Source organism: Dromaius novaehollandiae, chromosome 27, assembly GCF_036370855.1.
Source record: "Dromaius novaehollandiae isolate bDroNov1 chromosome 27, bDroNov1.hap1, whole genome shotgun sequence".
Taxonomy (NCBI): Eukaryota; Metazoa; Chordata; class Aves; order Casuariiformes; family Dromaiidae; genus Dromaius; species Dromaius novaehollandiae.
Window position 1 is genome coordinate 3,491,363 of NC_088124.1, and position 21,346 is coordinate 3,512,708.

At 50.4% G+C, this 21,346-nt stretch overlaps 3 protein-coding genes and 1 long non-coding RNA gene across 13 annotated transcripts in view; 1 reads left to right on the forward strand and 3 right to left on the reverse strand.

Moving 5' to 3' along the window:
• The window catches only part of ANKS1A (ankyrin repeat and sterile alpha motif domain containing 1A), a 106,880-nt gene extending 102,510 nt beyond the window's left edge, over positions 1 to 4,370 (reverse strand). For all 10 annotated transcript variants that reach the window (XM_026111960.2, XM_026111957.2, XM_064497984.1 and 7 more), the window contains exon 1: positions 4,100 to 4,370. In XM_026111960.2, the coding sequence (XP_025967745.2) occupies positions 4,100 to 4,299 (200 nt within the window). In that variant the 5' untranslated portion in view covers positions 4,300 to 4,370. The remainder of the gene's footprint in view (positions 1 to 4,099) is intronic.
• A 683-nt stretch (positions 4,371 to 5,053) lies between these two features.
• Positions 5,054 to 6,131, reverse strand: LOC112990294 (uncharacterized). Its single transcript, XR_003261048.2, has 2 exons — positions 5,979 to 6,131; positions 5,054 to 5,388 (listed from the first exon to the last, which is right to left on the reverse strand). It is a non-coding gene; the product is annotated as an uncharacterized LOC112990294 (long non-coding RNA).
• TAF11 (TATA-box binding protein associated factor 11) lies at positions 6,035 to 9,475 on the forward strand. Its single transcript, XM_026111754.2, has 5 exons — positions 6,035 to 6,299; positions 6,434 to 6,573; positions 6,899 to 6,986; positions 7,407 to 7,503; positions 8,730 to 9,475. The coding sequence occupies exons 1-5, from the start codon at positions 6,096 to 6,098 to the stop codon at positions 8,858 to 8,860; spliced, it is 660 nt and encodes a 219-aa protein (XP_025967539.1). The 5' UTR covers positions 6,035 to 6,095; the 3' UTR covers positions 8,861 to 9,475.
• A 332-nt stretch (positions 9,476 to 9,807) lies between these two features.
• Positions 9,808 to 21,346, reverse strand: part of BLTP3A (bridge-like lipid transfer protein family member 3A) — a 35,656-nt gene continuing 24,117 nt past the window's right edge. Inside the window, exons 14-21 of the mRNA XM_064498100.1 lie at positions 19,714 to 21,263; positions 18,789 to 18,985; positions 18,102 to 18,256; positions 17,852 to 17,999; positions 16,957 to 17,222; positions 16,037 to 16,145; positions 15,330 to 15,451; positions 9,808 to 13,931 (exon numbers count right to left, since the gene is read on the reverse strand). Of these exons, the coding sequence (XP_064354170.1) occupies positions 13,806 to 13,931; positions 15,330 to 15,451; positions 16,037 to 16,145; positions 16,957 to 17,222; positions 17,852 to 17,999; positions 18,102 to 18,256; positions 18,789 to 18,985; positions 19,714 to 21,263 (2,673 nt within the window). The 3' untranslated portion in view covers positions 9,808 to 13,805. The remainder of the gene's footprint in view (positions 13,932 to 15,329; positions 15,452 to 16,036; positions 16,146 to 16,956; positions 17,223 to 17,851; positions 18,000 to 18,101; positions 18,257 to 18,788; positions 18,986 to 19,713; positions 21,264 to 21,346) is intronic.

The following is a 21,346-nucleotide window of genomic DNA, read 5'->3' on the forward strand; positions in this document are numbered from 1 at the left end:
TAAAAAATACACAAGGTCATTTTGTGCCAGAAGCTTTCAGCAGGACCCACGTCTGAGCAAGGCTAGAGGGAGTCTTGCCCCAGTCTCGATACTTCCAGATCTCAGATGACAAGTGACAATGCTTTAAAACTTAAGTTCTCTTAGATACAACTTTATCATATACAAAAAACTAAATCCCTGCTCACAATACCTATTTTGTGATTTATCTACTAATATTGAAAGTAGATACTGTTTAACCAGCCTTCCTGCACTGTAGAGTCTTGACAAAGAGTTAGCCACCAGCTGAAGCACCTTAGTCTTCTCCATCGATTTATTTCTTCCATTAATGTTCCCTCTTAATTGTCACTCTGACACTCTCTCGGCACTTTTCCAGTCCACATTTATTGTTTTTAATTTAGAAAATGCACCTAATCATCATTAGGGAAAAAAAAATCAAGATACAGAAATAAGATTTAAGGGAAAACACTTCAACTTCAAAGTTATTCCAAAGTTATTCTTGACCTGTCGCACACTTTTGGATATTGTCCTCCAGAGAAGGCAGGGGGTGGTGGGGCGGACCAAGGTCAGCACTGCTGAGACCATTTTCTGCCACCTCCACCATTCACCCTCCCTCCCACACCACCAGTTCCCTTTAATTTGCCCCCTTCGACCTTCCATTAAGCGTAGGGCAGACAAATTTTCATATTTCCCTGTTTCCAGCCTCTTGAAGTTATTTCAGAAGGAGCACAGAAAGGAAAAGTTAGCTCTAATTAAATACCTCGCCTGCTGCAGAGCACTTATTGCCATATCCTCCCTGCCCCCGGGAAGCAGGGAAAGCACAGGCGAAGGTGCTCCCAAGGAATCGCGCACCTCCAGAGAGGAGCAAAGAAGTCAGTAATCAGGTCTTGGCACCAGGGGCAAGAGCTAATTTCTCACTTTGCAGAGTAAAAACAGACCACAACAGAGACAGGATGACACACAAGAGAGGCCTGTCCAAATTTCTTCTCCGATACATTGAGGCCATTTGGAAACTTAGTCTGTTGGGTTTTTTTGTTGGGTTTTTTTTTGGCAACTCAATCCCCACTGCAATGATCAAAATCCAGTTTGTTATTGCTCTACTAAGGGGACGCAGAGGAGTGTGGTTGCTGCTGTAACAACCCCCTAAGGAGAGCTACGTCTTAGAGCCATCTCACAGTCCCACCAGGACTCCATAGGGTTATTGTTGCTGAACGAGCCATACGGGTTGGGTTCATGCTACAGAAAACATCAGTTTTGAACACTGCCCGGCTTGTCCCAATTGCTCCCCAAAACAACTGTCAGGCTTCTCACTGCAAGTTAATTTAGTAGCTGTTCCCCACAAAAACCTTGCGTCTCTAAAACAAGCACCAGTGCTTTTTTCCACTTGGATTAATTTAATCCAAAGTCAAAGCATAACAAATTGACAGGACACCAGAGATCATCAGAAAGCCTCTAAACTGTCAAAAGCCCATTTCCAATATCTGACACACATCACCAACGCCGAATCCGAGCCCTCGCGCGCTCTTCCAGACGCCGCAGGTGGGAAAGCAGCGGCTGCGTGCCCAGAGCAGCCACCTGAGCCCTCGCCCCGACTATCAGTTAGCCAAAAGTGCCGCCAGGTAGGAGCAGACCAGCTCGGGACCACTCCCGAGGGTTTACAACGTCAGCGTCTGGGAAGACCGCAGCCACTTCGTGAGCAAACACGGCGTAAAGGTCACGATCCGCACAGCGGGGCTCGCACCGGTGCGGGCACACGCGTGCAGACAGCTGCACATCAAGGGATGCTATGGCAGAGGTCACGCACGCGTGCTGCAATTACTCCAAAAACGCTGAGAACAGCAGCACGCCCCCAGAACGAGAACCGCTATCATAACCGTGGCCAAAGTTTTACTGTAACCCAATGGCAGGCAGAAAAAGATTCGCAAATCAAGAGGTTTGGTGGGAGAAAGGGATCCTTATAGTGTCAACTAAGAGACTTTTAAGGCAAGCAAGTAAATGAACATAGGGGGAGGCTACACATGACAGCTGACACTCACCATCCTTCAGACAGGTCTATACACAACACTGTTTACACGTGAAAAAACCAGGTTAACTAATCAGATGTCAAACAGCCTCCCCACTCCGCAAATCAACTGGCAGCAGGAGCAGTTGTCTCACCAGGGAAAAAAGGTCGCCGTCATTACCACACGTTGTCGGGTAGCGCGGCGGAGCTGTTAGAACAAGAGGCTGATAACACTTGCAGTGTGTATTTAACTCGGTTGACCCTCTCCACTTTATCTAAACACCCTACAAGTACATCTGTCTTCTAACATAGATGAGCCTGAAGTGTTCGGAGCAATTTCCCACTCAAAACAAGGACTTGGTGTGCTTAATATATTAAAAGAGAAGCATAAAGTTCGACCCAAGAACACATTTGCATTTGAGAGATGAATGCATACGCACCAGAAAAGCAAAAACTACCCGTGTCCGGGCATCTCTGCCATTCAGTGTGCAACAGCAGATTTCCAGTCAGGTTTTGTAAAAGGAAAAGCGGATCAAGTTTAGCTACAAATGAGCAAGTCACGTCCTTCTGAACAGCCAAGCTACGCAGTGACGGTTGTCACTCGGCCATGGACTTAGCCGCCTCCTCCCCTCCAATTCCAGCAAGGAGCTCAGGAACAAGAACGGCAGCGTTTCCAGCAGAGGAGCTGAAACTGCAAAAAGCTGCAACTTGAGAAATACACCAGCAAGTGGTTCCCTTGAGAGATGCCGAGAAAAGGGGAGGAGAGAAAACTAACAAAGGTCTGCGAGCTTCAAAACACAGCAAGTTACACGGCGTGGTGCTTCAGGTGGCAAAGCAGAGGACCGTGCCCCGCGTATGTTTGTGCGGCACAGAGCACGGCACCGCCGACCCCAGCGCTGACCGGCCGCTGCCGATTTGAGGCGCATGAGCATTTCTGCAAGCAGTGGAAATTACAGGAGAAGGGAGAATATGTGTGAAAGGAATGTGAGGAGAGCAAGGGTGGGAGAGGGCGTCCTGCTGAACACCCAGCTGCACAGCTGTCCCGTAAACTCGTCCAGCGGCTCCCCTCACCGCAGGAACGCACACACACGCTCCCGGCTTCGGACGTGCCGGCCCCTTCCAGCATCCTAACCCGGGGTCCCGCTCCCCCTACCCCAAATGCGGCGCGTTCTCCCTGCTCCGACGGTCCCCAGCTGCCCCCTGTGCCCAAGGGGGCACATAGCCCCCAGCCTACGGCGGTCCCAGCCCTGGGGACACGGCAGCAGGCAGCACCCAGCCCCGGAGCACGTGCCCCACAGCACTGCCCGCTCCACGGTGCCTCACCCCACCCCACCCCGGCCCCCCCAGGCCTTACCCCACAGCTCCCCAAACCCCCAACCCCTGCAGCCTCCCCCCAGCCCCATACTGCCTCCCTCTCTCGCCTCCAGCCCTGGGGCCCTAAATCCCCCCAGCCCCACACCCCCCATCTCCTGCCCCACGGTCCCCCAGCCCCTCCTGCTGCCCTACAGCCACCTCCACCCCATAAACCCCATTTCTGCACCACGGCCCCACTGCCTGCCCCAGGCCCACGCACTCCACAACCCCATCTGCCCTTAACCCTGCGACACCCCACACCCCCCCTCCAGCCCCACAATCACCACCTCCCACCCCCCAGCCCCACACACCCCACCTCCCGCCCCACGGCCCTGCAGCCCCACACACCCCACCTCCTGCCCCACGGCCTCGCAGCCCCCAGCCTCACACACCCCACCTCCCACCCCATGGCCCAGCAGCCTCACACCCCCCCTCCAGCCCCACACTCACCACCTCCCACCCCACAGCCCAGCAGCTCCACACACCCCACCTCCTGCCTCACGGCCCCCAGCCCCACACTCACCACCTCCCGCCCCACGGCCCCGCAGCCCCCCACACCCTACACACCCCACCTCCCGCCCCACGGCCCCGCAGCCCCACACACCCCACACACCCCACCTCCCGCCCCACGGCCTCGCAGCCCCCCACACCCCACCTCCCGGCCAGGCAGCCCCCAGCCTCACACTCCCCGCCTACAGCCCCCCGGCCCCACACCGCCTGGCCCGGCCCCCCGCGGGCCGCGCTCACCTGAGGAGACTGGACAGCGGGTGCCCCACACCGCCGCTCCCGCCGCCGCCGCCGCCGCCCCCTCCCCCGGAGCCGCCGCCACCGCCCGAGCCGCCGCCGGAGCCGAAGCCGGAGCTGAGCCGCTTGCCCGAGAGCAGCTTCTCCACGGCGGGCAGGTTCCCGGTGCGGGCGGCCTCCAGCAGCTCCTGCTCCTTCCCCATGGCCCGGCCCGGCCGCCCGCCGCCGCCGTCCCCGCCCCCTGCGCGTCCTTCCGGGGCGGGGCCTGGCGGGGGCGGGGCCTGGCGCGGGGGGTGGGGCGGTGGGGCAGGCCCCGCCCCTCGTTGGCCTCTCCGCCCTCAGCCACGCCCACGAGGAAAGGGGCGTGGCCTCATGACGCTCCGCCTCGGAGGGGCGGGGCGCCCCCTGGCGGGAGGGCAGGGCGCCCCCCGGGGCAGCCTGGGCGGGGCGAGCACCACCTCCGCAAACACCCCTGGGGCCGGGGGGCCCCGAAACCCCCGTGCGTGGGGGCTGGGGGGCCCTGAAACTGCCATGCGTGAGAGCCGGGGGGCCCCGAAACCCCCACGCGTGAGGCCTGGGGGGCCCCGAAACCCTCATGCCTGAGGGCCAGTGGTGTTAGCGGCTGGGCGAAGGAGGGAGCCCCAAAGGGCGAGTTCTACCCAGCCTCATTAGTTCAATAAACCCCTTAAATGACTTCCGACTATTCTTCTTTATTTTTTAGTGGCTTTCAAATTAATTTCACCTTGGTTAATTTTCTTCGTTAAAGCTAAGGAGTCTGCTGCAATCGTGAAAGGGAGGGACGTGGGTAACGCAAAGGCAGGGTTAGCGCACGGGGCTGCCTCCCGTCTAAGCCCATCACTCTCTGCATTTCCAGTGCCCCCGTCGCTGTAGCAGTTGGGTATAACGTGTACCAGAGTTAATTCCTAGAACCACTCAAATAAGGCACGTCTTTGCCAGGACTTTCATTCTGCGCGTTTATTGGAGAAAGAGACCTGAAAACGGAATATTCACAGGCCATTTCGCGGCTGTTTCCCATAGCGAGGTCTGCTGGGAGGAACGGTGCCGCTGCTCTGCCTCGGAGCCCATCAAACCCCCCGCCTTGGGGTGCCGAGCGCTCGCCCGGGCTGCGTGACTCCGCGCCGGTGCAGCCTCGCCGGAGCCTGCAGAGGAAGCCGGTGCGCCAAGGGGCCGCTGGGAATTTCACGTGTTTAGCACCTTCCACCGAAGGCGCTCAGAGTATTTCGCAAGCTGGAATTAATCCTGTAGCCCTGGGAAGCGGGTCGATGTTATCGCTGCTTTACCACACGACAAGGAAAGGAACAAAGAAGCGGTGTCAGGACTCAGCGCTGAGGAGGGGCCGGGGGTGGCAACGCGGGAGTCCCGGCTTCCCCGCGTCTCGCCCCGACCCCGCCGCTCCCTCCTGCGTCCCGTGGTACCCGGCTAGGAGACACCGCGGAGAGCCGGCGGGCTTAGCCCTGCCGAACCGACTCGTGCTTCCGAGCGACAAAACCGGCGGGAGCCCCGTGCCAGCGCCGCGGAGAGGGCTGCTGGGTCGGCGACCTTGACCCGGGGTGCAGAGCCGCAGGATGAAGCGCGCGCCCCGCGGCTGGGCCGCCCCCACAGCGGCAGCCGCCAGGCTCTGCCCCTGCCGTGACGCTTTTTAATATTTGCCTTTTTTTCCTGTTTCCACGCAGAAATCCCACGCTGAGAACGTACACTGGGAACGACGCCGGCAACAAACCACCGTGAGGAGCCGCCCTTTGCTCCAAAGGCCGGACGGGGCACGGGGCTGCCCCCCTCCCCGCTCTCCCAGTACGTCCCAGTCCCGCCGCCCGCTCTCCCAGTACCTCCCAGTCTCACCCGCCCCGGCTCCATCACTCACCCCCGCGCAGGCCTCGTTGCCGTGGCGACAGGCCCCGCCCCGCCGCCCGCAAGGCGCGGCCCTTCGCGGCAGCCGTAGCGCTGACGTCATCAGGAGGCGCCGCCGCCGCGGGAAGCGATGGCGGAGCCCGGCTCGCCGGGCCGTGAGGAGCTCGGGGCCGCCGCCTCCGCCCCGGAGCCGCCGCCAGCCGCCGCCTCGTCTCCCCCGGGGCCCGGAGCGGCGGCTGCGGAGGAGCCGGAAGCCGCGGAGGCGGCGGCTGAGGGCGAGGCGGGAGAGGCCGGCGGGGGCGGCGAGCCCAGGGCGGAGGCGCAGGCGGGGGAGGTGAGGCCGGGCCCGAGGGGGGAGCGGGAAGGGGGCGCGGGGCCGGGTCGGGCCGGGCAGGGGGGAGCGGAGCGGAGCGGAGCGGGGCTCTGGGGCTGTGGGGCCGTCGAGCTGAGCCGAGCGCTCTCGCCCAGGTGAGGAGCGCCGAGGGCGAGGCAGTGGACGGGGAAGACCCGAGCCTGCAGCCGTCCGCGGCCAAGAAGGTGAAGCTGGAGCTGAAGGAGAGGAAGGAGAAGAAGCACAAGGTGGACGAGGATGAGATCCAGAAGATGCAGTAAGTGATGGCGCTGGGGCCGGGCGGTGCCTCCTCCCGGGCTGCTCCGCGGCAGGGGCTGGTGCTCAGTAGGGCACAACTCGCTGCACGGAGTTTGCCTCTAGAAATGCAGAGCATGTAACGAGCCTCTGATAGTTTCATGAGGCTGTTGCTGATGATTTCTGTAGTTCTTTCCTAGATCTCTCCCCTCCTGAATGGGCCTAGCCATTTTGCCTATAAACTTTAGCACAGCTGGAGCTGTCTTTCCCTTCCTGGCTCTGTTCTGTACTACAAGACTGTTTCAGTAGGCAGAGAAGTCTTATACTTTTAATTTTCTCCACCCCAGAATACTGGTCTCTTCCTTCTCTGAAGAACAGTTGAATCGTTATGAGATGTATCGCCGGTCTGCTTTCCCCAAAGCTGCTATTAAACGGGTATGGTTTTAATAGTGCTTTCCTGCAGGGAACAAATGTGAGCAAAGTGGGCTGGGGTAAAAGGTTAAAAAAAGGTAAAAAGCTGAGCCTCACCAAGCCTGGCTCTAGGCTTGCAGGTCTAAGACTTGCACAGTGTAAGAGCTGGCTCTGCTGTATGCGCAGGCTGTGGATGCACCTTCTCTTCCAGCTGCTTGTCTTAGCCTTTGCGGCTGAGACCGTAGTCATCAGATCAGCTTATCTGATTGTGTTCTTGCTTAGTGAATTTGTATGGTTTGTGCAGTTTAAACAGAGGTCTCTGCCAACCCATCTGAATCGAAAGTGGTTAGGGGGCATGGGGCAACAGCTAAAAGTAACTGCTAGTAATTTCACTATTGCTGCATGTACTTCATTCAACTGACTGTCTCTTTTCTGCCTGTCAAGCTGATCCAGTCAATTACTGGCACCTCGGTCTCTCAGAACGTGGTTATCGCCATGTCCGGCATTTCCAAGGTCTTTGTTGGAGAGGTGGTGGAGGAAGGTAAATGGTATATGTTATCGTGGAGTAAAAGATTAAAAATACAGTGGTAAATTCACTGCTTAAAACCAAGCAAAAGGATATAAAACAAGACAGGGAATTCTGGCAGTTCCCAGTCTAGGACTCCTGCTTGGCATACTGTGCTGCAGGACCCTCTGAGACTGTCAGCAGCTGCAGAGGACTACTGTTAAGAAAGAAACTGAAGAGTGAACCATACGGTTACCCATAGTCTGTTTTCATTGTATTAATGCCTGTGAGCCAATAAAAGTAGAGGTTGGGGACCACTGACCTTTTTTATCTCCTCAGAGGAAGATGATCTCGACATTCTTGCTACGCAAGTCAGCCTGTGAGGAGGCTGCATAGGGCACTCGAGATCTTTTGCTAGTACTGCTGTGGACAACAAATTCAGTCCAGAAGGGAAATAAGTTATTTAGGCCTCTTACCTGTAAGATTCATGCTTTAAGCAGTGAGCTGATATCTCTTTGGGATAGCCTGTAGAAGGCTGACCCAGCTGAGTACCTGGTTTTTATTTATTTATTTATTTTATTTTATTATTATTCATCTTCCAGGAAGAGATGATACTGTTTGGTCATGCCATCTGCTCAGTATAGACTTGTCATGCAAAACACGTGGCCTATACATGCAGGGATTATCTTATCCAGGATGATGCAGCTTGGCAGTTTCCCTGCTGCAGCTCCCTGTGTCACCTGAGGCAGTTTGGATAAGCAGCCTCACTGCTGTACTTAATTGCTTCATGTCCTTGGCAGGAGGTGTAAATGATGCTTACTGTAACTGATGGAAAAGGAATTGGCCTGTAAGTCCGTTGTAAATTGTACCTTCCTATTGCTCCTGCACATAATGACTCCAAAACATAAACCCAATCTAGGGGTGTTTTTAAAGTGAAAGGCTTAAAATCATAAAGTGTTGCCAAGTTTTTGCACGACTTAAACTTGCGTATCCCATAGTAGCTGGAGCTGCTTGAGAAGTGGTTTATTCTCGTCCAGTGCTGATGCCTATAGGACTAACTTTTCTTTTAGTCAAAGAGAACCACATAAGGCAGTTTCATTCTCATGCATTAATAAAATGAGCTGTAAACTCTGAACAAAAGAAAGTTACCTGTTGCCTTTAAAATTAAAGCTCAAACAGCAGGAGGCTTTTCAAGTATCACCTGTGAAGAGACTGGCTCAGCTTAGCTGTCCTGCTCATGTGAACTCTTGTTTTTTGTTCAGCACTGGATGTATGTGAGAAGTGGGGAGAGCTGCCACCTCTACAGCCCAAACACATGCGAGAGGCAGTCAGGAGGCTCAAGTCACGGGGACAGATACCCAATTCCAAATATAAGAAGATCATCTTCCACTGAAGTATCTCAACAGCAGCAAGAGAAGACAGAAGTTAAAACAAGCTTCCAGTTGGGTACTGTGTAACCTCAAGAGCTGCAGCAGAGCTATGAGGCTTAAGCACTCCAAGCCTCTGTGGGTGCCTGCCCATATTGTTCCCCAAGGGCCTACAGGAAAACAAACCTTGATGCTGAAGTTGCACTCAATTTGGCTTGGTTTTGGGTTACAAAATGTAGCCATTAATACTCTTGGCATGGCTGATGGGGTAGGAGGGCAGGGGAAAAAGTGCTGCAGCTGAAGTTCAGAGTTGCCCCATTGAGCTTACTGGGGTATTAGAGCCTCCCCTTCAAGGAGCCTGTAAATACTTTATTGTGTGTAGACTTTCCTTTAAGCAACCATGGTGAGGCTTCCTAAAGTAACTGCTGAAGTCTGGCTTGTGATCTCAGCCATATGCAGAAGCAGGCACACAACTGACTCAGGGCCTCAAGGTCCTATATGTCAACAGATCCTTGGGATAGGAACCTTCAGGGTCTTCAGGGCATTTACCCAACGTGATCATACTTTCTGCTGGTGTGGATGTAGTGGTGTCTAGGTACAGAAGTGTCTTTTTGTACATTAAACTTGTTATTGTTTTCATAGTCTTGCTGGGATGTGAATAGCTTCTTTTGCTCTGGAGAGAGCCATGAAATACTAATTGTGTAATTGTGTTTGTGTGATTCCAAGGAGGGAGAGTACAACGTGATGATCTGTCTCAACCACCCTCAACATGTTCATGACGCTTCACCTTGCCTCCGGCATGTATTGTTCTATTAGCATAAGCCAGGGAATGCATGCTGAAAGCTGATGCTGAAGTCAGCGCTCAGCTGATTTTCCTGAAGCCAGCTTTATGGAGTTGTCTAGAAAACAACACAGTTAAGCATGTAATAGGAGTACAGAAGCTATGGAGGGAAAGGAAAAAAGCATGCACCAGTAAGGAGGTTAACAAGTTTAATTTTTCATGGTTCATAGAACCAGTAAATGCATGAGTGGAAATATCATACTGCAACAAAGTTCCAATACTGCCTAAGACTCAAATTCAAGTTCAGACTTGCACATTACCCCCCTGTACATACAGTATTCCCCGCTGAGCACGCTTCTCCTGCTAACTAAATGTAAGATGCTGAGGCCATGTGCTCTCCCTAGGGTAACTGTATTATAGTTACACAAAGGATTAAGTTGGCTCTCATCATAACACAGAAAGAGTCCTTAAATAAAAGGCTTTAAAAAGTAAACTTTGCCATTTATCAGTCAAGACACTGGAGTTTTTGTGCTCCCCTGTTCCACATATACATTATGTAGAAAGGAAGTGGATTTTTTTTTCCAGTTCTTACTAGTATTTAGAAGAAAAAAAAGTGGAAGTAGTTTAATTTTTCTTAAACAGAACAGGTTGACTTGAGTTGCTGGAGCAAGAAACTTGCTGTAAATAACTTGGCCCCAACTCTGTTCACCCTACACCCATGGAAGGGAGAAGTAAGTAGTTCTGCAACACTGCAAGTAGGCACCAGTCTAGGGAAAACCCTTTTCTCCCTATTCTTTTCCCAAGCTGGCTGTAGATGAAGCTTGACACCTACTTAAACAAAAAGTCATGAAAATTTGAAAGAGAAGACAAGCCTCCCACTTTCAAGCAATTAGTGAATAATAATTAAAAAAAAAGCAAGAATACCATTGCATTCCACCTAAGGCAAGCATTCTTGTACCTCTTGCTTCACAGAGGAAGAGGGAGCAAGCACAGAAGCACATAGGTACAAAGTTCAGCTTCTGTTTATGGAGGTTTCGTGCAGTTCACACTGTTGTTAGTTACAATTAGCTGTTTGCATATGGGTTTGTTTCAAAGCACATCTGTGGATACATAGATGCTTTGTTACCTCCTTTCTTACTATGAGAACTGTTCACAGGAGCAGTCTCATCTTTACCACTGAAGGTAACTTGAACCCCAACCCCTGCTTTTACTTCTGAATTCTTCTATGCACGAGGCAATAGTGGTGAAGGAAATGCCCACTGATGCTTAAAAATTTAAAGTGCATTTTCCTCTTGAGAGCAGGCCTGACAGGCTGCTCTAGTACATTTTCCATCACGGGCAGCAACACAAATCTATCCTGCCAAAGGCTGCTGGAGCAGGGGGTGGGGTGCTCCAGAGAAAACAAGGTTGTCTGCCCCAAACAAGGAGGAGTGATCCTCTGCTGTGGAGGAAAGGAAACTCTCAGAAGTCACAGCATCCAAACAGCAGATCTAGCACAGGCAAAGTGGATGGTGAGGGCGAGCACACCACGCACCGCTGCAGAGCCTTCTAGAGTTCAGTTCCCCCGCTTCTGCCAAAGGCAAATATTCCTCCCTTGAGTTCATTTGCGCCTGCCTGCTTCCAGAGTTTCTAGAAGGCAGGTCAGGCTTTCGCAGCTGCTGTCATATCTGATTTTAGGCACTGGTCAGTCACATCTTGGCAGACAAAGAGATGGCAGAAATACTGGACTCCATCAGTATCGTCTGCCCCGAGGCGCTCTGTTCAAAGCTAGCACACAAGCACTAATTCCAGCAAGCGTTATTCAAGGCTACCTTCAGTCTAATGGATTCAAACACTGAGTTAAGATGATGATCTGAAGAGTGACAGTTACTTTTATCACCCTTTGTCTTTATCCTATTCTCTTGCATGCCCTCCTTCTTTGGAGTAAGAGCTAACACCTGCAAGGAATTCATTTTTGGCTCTTCATAAGCCACAGATCACCAGTGTCTCCATATCTAACCTAGCACTGTAAATATGTTCCCATTCCCCCCTAGGGCTAAAGAAGAGCTAAAATGATCTCAGGAGTCTCTGAGAAAGTGAAGTGTTCAGCAGCTCCAGAGTTGGGCAAAGGGACAAGTGTTTAAGAGCACAGTAGGAAAAACAAACCCAAGCTGTTTGCTTTCTTTCGTTTAGCCCCCAGCCCTCAACTCATCATAGCTTGTAAATCAGAGGCTGCTCCTTACACAGCAAGCAGGATTCAAATCTTATATTACTTTAGCTAAACTAATTTCAAGGGACTAATGCTTAAGTAGAAAAAATAGGAGAAACCCATAAGATTAAGGTTGTGGGGAGTGTGCTCAGCTAAGAAACAAAATAGACCTTGCTTAATTCTTATAGACAGTGTAGTTTTCAGCTGAGTAATAAAGGAAAGTCACATATAATCTCATTTTTCCTAGCATTCAATGTGTGGCAATCGCTACTTTGTTTTACATGCAGTAAAAAGCATGTGCATCAGAAATGGTACATTCAAACAAACACAAAATGCATCTGGAAAAAATCCAAATCAAAGTCTGAAATACATTAAACTCCAAAAAACTCTGCACACAGTAAAGATGCTGTGTGTGACAGGGGAAGGAACAAGTGTTCGTCTGTAACACAGAGGGGGCCAAAACTCACACCATATGGTAACAGAACACAAAGCAAGTTCTCTTTTCTAACAGCTTCTCCCTTCACAGCTGTCCCTTACTGCAGGTAACAACGCGTCTGTGTCCTTGTTCAGTACCGCGACCAGGCACCACCTGGACTAGTAGAACAAAGAAATCAGACACCAGTCTGCCTTCAGGAGTGGGTTCAATTCTTGCACTTCAGAAGTGACATACCTGTTTTTACTTTGTTTTTAATTAGTGCTTACTTCAAATTTTACTTTTGTTTTTTTTTTTAAACTTGTAGAGGCAGTTTCTATATGAACTAAGTCAGTCACCATTTGACCATAGAGACGACTTCTCCAGGAAAGTAGCTCCAGAGAAGGTGAGAATACAAACTGTGCTCATCACCACAGCTGCTATTTCATCTCCATCCCATAGTGAGCAGTTAATAGTGTTAGACTCCACCCTAGGAGGCCTAGTCCATACGCTCAGCACCCTTCTCCTGACCCATGCACCAATATCCCCGTTAAAGACTGGGCATGAGCTCAGTGCTAATAAAAAGATACATGACCATGGAAGAATGCAGACAGCTATTTCCTTGTGCAGCCATTGCTGCTCTCTCCTTCTCCACTGGTATGGAGAACCTCTGCTATGAAGACAGTGTGTGCCCCAAAGGAAACATATAGGTGATCCCATCCCATGACTTATCCAACCTCCTTGACTCCTGTTCTTTGATTGCAAAATTAAAGAAAGACTGAATATTCCTTTGTAATGAATTCCTTTGTGCTTTACCAGCAATAAAGCCAAACTGTATGGGACTGAGTGCTACTGATATGCTAATAATTCTCTCCTGACACAGCAAATTACTGGTGGAAAAAGAAATCTGAAGGAATCTCTTTACTATCCTGGACCTGTTACGGAGGAAATAATCAGCCTTAGCCCCCTCCACAAGGGGGAAATCCCTTCCACATCTCCCACACCCACTGACCCCCTAAGTTTCAATTTTCATGCGACAACACACATCAGAGCTCTGAGCAACAATTTCTGCCATATCTATCACTCCTTGAGGTGGTAAGTTAACTATACTCCTTTTGCTGTGTTCTTTGGCATGTGTGATTGGGCAAGAACACAAAAAGGAAGATTAAAAGAAGCAGAAAACCCCAAATCAACCACCTCTAGACAAAAGGTGAAGGAGAGGTATTCCCAGGCTGTCAATACCACTGTACAAATGAAGAAACACTGGTCCCCCCGCAGCTTCTGACCTTTTGTTTGCAGACTGAGCACTGTCCTGGCTCAGTGGCAGACGGTAGCACCATATTGCCAGGACAGAGTAGAGTGGCTGCAAGCTCCTCCTCATTCCTCCTCCCTTGTCGCCCAGCCCAGCCAGGCCTTCCTTCCTTTCTCCCTCTTTCAAGTTGATTTTACAGTCACAGTTGGTTTCCATTCTTTGAGGTGATCAGGCTCCAGTTGGTTGACCCATTTAGCAGCAATATAATCAAACTAGCCGCCTAAGTGCTGGTGGTGGTCTCCACTCCTCCTGAGCAGCTGCAGCCTGGGCCTTCACTGTCAGAGCTGGAAGAGGGGATTGTATTTCCTAATTTCCTGCAGAAGGCGGGCCTTGTCCATGTTGGCTTCTGCAAGGGCTATTTTCATGGTCTGCAGCTCCCTTTGCAACTCTGGCACTTCCTTTAACTACAAGAGACAAAAGAGAGGAAAACCAAACCAGGAGTTCCCAAAGGTAAGAAGCAAGGCAGATCTGACTACGCTGATCTGCTCAGAGGAGGACTAGAGGAGGAGGTTTTAAGATGAATTACACTATGTGCCACAACCACAAAAAGCTCACTGACAACATGACCCAGTTTGATTTGCAGGAGTAGGTACTTGCCACCTGGTGCCTGTAGACTTCCGTACCTGTTATTACGGTCAGCTCAGGCTGCCAGTGACGGCTGTGTAATGACTACTTGCTCCCAAGACTTCCCTTCACCTTTCTAGGCGTAGGAACAAGACTTGCAGCAGGGGAGACTCTTCCTGCAAAGCAGCCGATTTTGGCTGAAGATAAATATACACATACACAGAAGGCAGGATAAAAACCGGGCTCTGCTCTGCATTCCCTCTTATTTATAGGGTTGTGATACACCCGTTCAGATTTGTTAAAATTAATATGATTGCTGGAGCAAGCAGGTACCTGGCACTCTATTTTTGTCTCCATGATCAAAGTTAATTTTGTTCTCAAAACAGAGACCGCACTGTGGCTTCATGGCACAGGATAGCATTTTCCTTGGGCTCTCAGGAATCTTTTCACTCAAGAATTTAGCCTTTGCACATGTTCCTGTTAAGTTCAGTAATATCAGAAAATAAATGGATGCTAAGGTACTGTAATGTTTATGCGCTCAAGTTCTGATCAGGGCCCTGGTACATGAGATGCTAAAAATAGTGCAGACATTTTCTCTTCTGCCCAAGTGGAAAAGAGAAAGATGGGAAACAAAGTGATGAGTCCAAGGTCACCAACTCATGAACAGAATCCAAGCCCCAGTCCAGTTTATCTGGTCTGTCACACTGTTCCCTTAATACGTAATTTTCCATAGCAAGTGATCAATTTATCAAACAGTCCTTGCACCAGACAGGATTTATAAGTAGAACACTGTATATTTATAAACAAATCAATAATCTGAATTCCAGATAGATGGATCAAAATGAAAAGAAAGTTCACGCTGAACAGCAGAAACTTTATGTGACCTGAAACTCTTCTTGGCTGTAAGACTCGCCCTGCTCTGACTGAAGGTCTCTCTTTTTGTGGGAACCTTCTAATTCCTGTTTTTCTAAAAAGGAACCGGACACCGTGGGAAAACAGAGCCCCTCAGAAAAACATTTCTGAAAGGGAACAAGAGATTATGCTGGGCAAGGTACAAGTTGGCCTTACTTTTGGGAATCACTGGAAAAATGAGGTGCAGACTGCTTTTGTGTGTGCTCCCTATCTGCAGCACACCACACCTATCTCTAGCTGCAAACACATGAAGACAATAGACTTAATTTTCCAGCCTACTGCCAGCTATCGAGTTGTCTAGACAGCAACAGGCAGCAGTGACTCACCGGCAATCCACGCATCCCTCCCGCTGGGGCTGCCAAGACACACTCTGCCGGGGCCGGGGCCGTCTGTTCCTTAAAAGCTGACACAGGTTTTTCCTGTTTCGGTGAGCCCTCCCCTTGTGGAGCTTGAAAGAAGCACAGAAAATATTCAGGTGTGGACATTTATACATCAGGGTACTTAGGACAAAAAGAAGTAAACAATTCTCTCTGTTTTTTTGTTGTTTTTTAAACAGGAAAAATCTAGTCCTCATTTTAAGGGACTAGACTTTAAGGGACTTTAAGGCAGAAACCAAAGCAACAGAAGAATCTGTCCTGGCCCTGTGAGCTCAGGGAAACACCAGACATGAGTTCACACTGCCAGTCCACTGTTTTAGGTGTTAACCTGTGCTGCCTGTGGTATCAGATTTGCTCTCCAAACAAATCAACAAAAGCAGTGAGAACTAGAGCAGCAGGAACACATGCATCCAGAGATCAACACGGCAGAGCATCAAAAGGACCCGAATGCTTGCGCTGAAGATGAAGGATTATTTGTCTGTTCCAGTAAAAATGACAGCAAAGAAGGGAAGCAGGGACTGCTCACACACTGGAGCCTGTCCTTCCCAGCAGTGACCACATCTCATATCCAGTTTCCTCCAGCACCAGGCACAGCAGAGCATTTTACCTCCAGTAAAGCCTGGGGAGAATAACATAAGATCCCTGATGTCGCTGACCTGTTAGATAGAAAACCCCATCGTCTCTGCGCTTCACAATGACGTGATCTACTGCCAGGGTGATGGGAACAGGGCCAGGGGAGGTAGGGTAGACCCGGGGGCTGTCATCCTGGGAAAAAACAAAGCAGAAAAAAGATGAACTATTGTGACAGCTCTGGCAACTCTGCAAAGGATTCCCCTTGCCCCTGGCCTTCATAGGAGTAACGTTACCATGGGCAGCACTGCCAAAGTCACCCATCATATGGAAAAACCTGGCTTTACAGGGCTGCACAGGGGTCTCAATTTCTGTACGAAGCCCTCCCACAGATCAGAAAACAGTTCTGCTGTATTCCTAATAAAGGCTGGGAAGACTCCTACCACCACCTCCCTGAAGGCAGCCTCTCACAGTTGCCCTCCTGCAAATTCCTGGTTCAAACCTCCATCAAAATAAAACGACTATCCCCTAGTTTGGAGATTTTCATGCTGCTCTGCAGCAACACTGGCTCCTGCTTGTTAGGGGAGCCAACACATTGCTTTCAAAAAGGTTCACCAAGGACTTCTGTCAGTGACCCTCTCCTAAATCTCAACCAACTCTTACGTGCTTTTCATCTGTAGTTCTCAAAACGCTTACGGAGAAGGTCAAATACTTCCCATTTCACACAAACACATGGGGGGAAAAGGTATTTAATTCTTTTCTCCTCGAGTCTGCAAAACAGGTCATCAACAAAGCTGGGCAAACTCAGACTCCATGATATTATCACTCAACAATTCTATCGTGTTACTTTTTGATCCATGAGGTAGTTTTTAGGGACAAAATAAAAAGCAATCAGGAAAACAGGACCTCTACAGAGACCTCAAGCAATCCAGCCGAATCCTTTCCCAAGCAAAATCTTGCATGTGAGCTCTGCTCAGGATACCACCTTGATTCCCCAAACACTCACCTTCAACGTGATTTTGGCATTCACAATTTTTATCTCCATGGGGATCACCTCTGGGATTATTTCATCCTCAAGAAAGGGGCCGAGGTTAGTAAGGAAGGACATGAAGAGCTCTGCTGTATAACTGTGGACCAGCATATGAAGGAAGCCATTCTGAACAGCAAGTGGTGAGTGCACAGCAGCGTTAGGTCCTACTTCAAGACGCAAGCACACTTCTGGCTGGGTCTTACTAGCTTCAGGGACTGAAGGCTTCTCTACACCTGGATCTCCTAGAGTTACAGCACAAAGAGCTCATTGCAGAAGGCAGCATCAGTACTAAGACATAAACTCAAGAGCTGTGTCTTGCAAAGCGCTGTACTGTCCAGTTGCAGAATGGAAACAAGTCGACGCTGGCAGCAGTCTGAAGCCATCCTTCGCATGAAACGAGTCCAAGATTCAAAAGGCTAAGAGTCCACATCACAGAAACTACCACTAGAGACAGACCCTTTAAGTCCCCAGATCTATCCCTCTCTCTCACCATCTCAGCACATCTTAAAACTTGTCCTAATTTTGCATTTACATGAGCTGACCAGAAGCTCACCACTCAGCTCTCCAAAGCTGATCTGGGTCTTTCCGCTGCCACCTCAACCCTATGTAATTTTGTAATTTTACTTGGCCCCCTCGTGGCTACAGGGAGTATTGTAGAAGAGAAGTACCAGCAGTCCAGGAGGTCCTGCTCATGCTTTCACGTGAAGTTTTGGATTGTAGTTGCTTTTGGTATCTTTTTAATTCCAATTTAATCCTAAATATTTGCACTAGATGCAAACACAAATACCAGTTAAAATGGAAGATTCCCTAAGGATGGCCAGTACCAAGTGCAGTTATAAAAGCCAGCAGGCTCCAAGAGCCAACGTCTTACCCAGGTAGCCACGCAGATATTGCCACATTCCAACGTTGTTGAGCTGCTCTGGAACCACCTCCATTACTTGTAAAGCAACAGACAAATCATCACCTCTTGCCTCTATCCCACAGTTCACCTCATTCATCTTCAACACAAGGACAGACACCTGAAACAGCCAGTGACAAGCTCACTTGTTAAAACAGCACCACATGATTCACTTCAAGATTCACTCGGAGACAAAATTACAGGGAAAAGGAACAAAACTGACCAGCTGAAGGCTGGGGTCTTCTCCACTCTGTGAGGTCGAGCTGTTTATTTCAGGAGATGCTCTACCCTCATCCTCTGCCATCAGGCTTGCTCTGCTGCCTGTGTCACTGTGCACCTGAGGAAGATGTCCTGAGGAAAGAGGGTCCAGGCTGGGCTCTGAAATGGAAGTATAACAACTTCAGTTGTGTTTCTTTTTCTGGTTTTAAGAAGTCCTGATAATTGTCTGAATCTCAGGGCCTGTCACCCTACACTAACCTCCTGGAAACTCTCTCCAGCTCCTCCGATGGATTTAAGCAGTACAGACCTTAAGTGAATGACGTCTACTGCAGTGCTCAATGTACTTCATTTCCACCCACCTCTTACTACACCTTTCCCAAACACTATGGACCATCCACCACCTGCACACGTCTACAGTCCTCGCTCAAGGATGGCCAAGTGCCTTAGAACACCATCATGATAGCACAGGGGTCACCCTCCCTACGCATCTACACTTCCTCATCTCAAAAAAGGCATCTCAAAAACCAGAGAGCACCATTGTGAGTGAACCGCTCATGACACTCAAAAAGAACGAGCGGCACAAGCGATTTCCAGATCAACACAGCATGACTCACTTGGTTGCCAACGGCAGAAAATTGTTCACCCGTGCGAAATAACAGTGGGAAAGAGGGTACCCCCGAGCGCTGGTTACCAGAGTCTGTGAGCATCACAAAGCCGTCACTGCCATCGCTGTCCACAGACAGCCCGTCCTCGGGGCCGCTCCCGTCCACAGACGTGGTGTCAAATGAATGTTGGGACGTCGTCCTCTTCATGGAGAAGAGGCGCATCCGGCTGCTGCCACCACCGCCAGGAGTTCCTGCTCCCTCTTCCGCTTTAGGCACAGCATCCCTACCAAAAACCCGTACGGGAAAGCAGCTCAGCCTCTGAACTACACAGGTTTGGGGCTGGACTCTGAACACTTGCGAGGCAGGCTGTAGTGTATTTAAACCACCCCGAAGAGATGAATGTCTAACCTATGCTTAAGATCCTCCCCAAAGAGGAGTCTGCCCAGTCTCTCAAGGCAGCTTGCTTCATTTTCTTCTGGGAAAGACTCCAACGCACCCACTTGTTTCACAAAATGAGAGGGACCACCAGCACCAGCCAGCTGGGGCTAGTCCTGCACTCACAGTCCAGGGTTGCTCTGTGCGTGACTACCACTTAGCTAAAATAGCTCCACCACTCCCCACACCTGATTACTGCGAGGGGCTCAGCTGAAGATACTCATACACCAAGAATTTAAATACAAGTTACCAAAAAAGCCGCTGTGCAGCTATCAGGTGGCCATGACATCAGGTTACTGGCAACCCGGCCTGTATTTGCACTGACAACTTTGAAATAGGAACTTTCCCAGGCTCTCTGGGCCAAAATGCCCTACTGCCAGCATAAAGCAAGCCTCACGCCTCACAGCAACCCTAAGAGAGGCTTTGTTTTAGCAGTAAAAGGCGACTGTCTGTGGGGCATGCAGGATCTGTGATCCAAACGACAGGGAGAGAAAGGGAGCAGTCAGCCTACACCTTGCCCCCTTTCCAGCAGCTTTGCTCCTGCTATTTTGAAGCACAGCAAGATGACCCACTCACTTGGTTGGTGGCAGAGAGAGCATTTTCTGCATGGTGGAGGTCATCTTCTCCCGGCTCAGGCTCAAAGCATCTTTCGTTATAGACATGGCTTCTTTGGTGAGGTCCATAGTCACATGCAAAGCTTCCTTAGTGGCATCCTTTGTGATATGCAGTGCACTAGACAACTCCACCTCTAGGTTTTTTAATGGGATGAGCTCTGCCTGGCCATTGAGAGCAATGCTTCCTCTCCTCAAGGGCTGCACGTCTGAGGTTGGGCTGGAAGGGAGGGCAGGAGGGCTCTGAGGATCGTTGCTGAGCTCTGCCGGTCCTTCTGCAACCAGGGCTTCCACAGCTTCATGTGCTTCCTCTATTGGGCCTTTCTCCTCCATACTCTTACTACATGGACTTTTACTCAGAGCTCCATCACTTGCGGATCTTGGGAGTCTCTCCAGTGGTGCAGTGGTTACATCTGTACCTATATCTTCAGTCCCACTATCCTCTGGGACCTTTGAGCTACTGCTTGCTCCCTTCTCTGAACTGGTCTCTGATTTCAGCTCCTGCTCTTCTGTTGCCAGCCCCTCCTTGCTGTCTGAGGGCGAGAGCTCCGATTCTATCAAGCTTGTTGTGTCCGAGTCAAGAGACCGGGGTTCCAAGCCGGAGCCTGGCACGGGGTTCATGAGCAGGGCCACTTCGGCACTGTGTAACATAACTCCTACGCAAGCAGACATGGGATCTAAAGGAGACCCAGTCACTTCCTGTGTGTCTTGGGCCAACTGCTCCTGTAGTGTTTGCAGAACCTCTTTCATCCTGAGCAGCACCAAGTACTGGTAGTGGTTGAGCCGAACTTTGACATGAACGGATGAGGACAAAAGCATGTGGATATCAGCAGAGGATTCGAGCTCTTTATCATCTACTCCATCATCAGTTTCATAGTCACGTTCTCCCAAGACGTCCACTGTCTCTGGGACCTCGTGGATGTTCTTCAGATCTTGGTCAGTCTTTGATCTTTGGCAAATCCCATGCTCCCTGGAAAGGTTCTCATTCTTGGAGTGATTGCTAAAGCTGGCAGAAGGCTTGATTTTCAATTCAGAGGCAGCCAATGCCTGTCGTTTAGACATCTGAGCTTGCCCCCACCTCTTGGGAAGGCAGGCCCAAATGGAAAGGGGAAAAGGGTCAATAAAGTTAATGGCTTTGCCCTTTGAACTCTCAGCCCCCTCAAAGTCCAGGGAAAGCTCTGTGAAATTCATAGACCATAGGTCTTCAGAGGCAGAGGATCTGTGAAGTGCCTGGGAAAAGCTTGTGTGCTGCTGACGTCTGTCATCCACCCCATACGCATGGTACAAGAAAAGGGTGTGGAGAAGGCTGAAATTGTCCTGAGACCTTGGGAACTGGGTGTAGTTATAGTGGAAGAATTCCGAATTGGCAAATCTACGGAAGAGGCTCTGGAGGTCCTGGCAGCTGCAGAAGGGAGCATGGCGGGTGTTGGTGGCAGTCATGTCTGACACGCGAATGCACAGTGCCTGCGGACGATCTCGATGGTCAGTAACTTTCTTCTCCACAGGGATGTTGAGCTACATACAAGGAGAAGAGAAGCAAGAATTACAAGTAAAAGGGGTGAGAAGTAAAATTAAGAGAGGCCTATCCTAGTCATTGA

Bases quoted from the DNA above. Each gene is read 5' to 3' on its own strand.
- TAF11 (XM_026111754.2), top strand. From the start codon at position 6,096: ATGGCGGAGCCCGGCTCGCCGGGCCGTGAGGAGCTCGGGGCCGCCGCC. The intron at 6,987-7,406 runs GTATGGTTTTAA...CTGCCTGTCAAG, and splicing joins CCAAAGCTGCTATTAAACGG to CTGATCCAGTCAATTACTGG. The intron at 7,504-8,729 runs GTAAATGGTATA...TTTTTTGTTCAG, and splicing joins TGGAGAGGTGGTGGAGGAAG to CACTGGATGTATGTGAGAAG.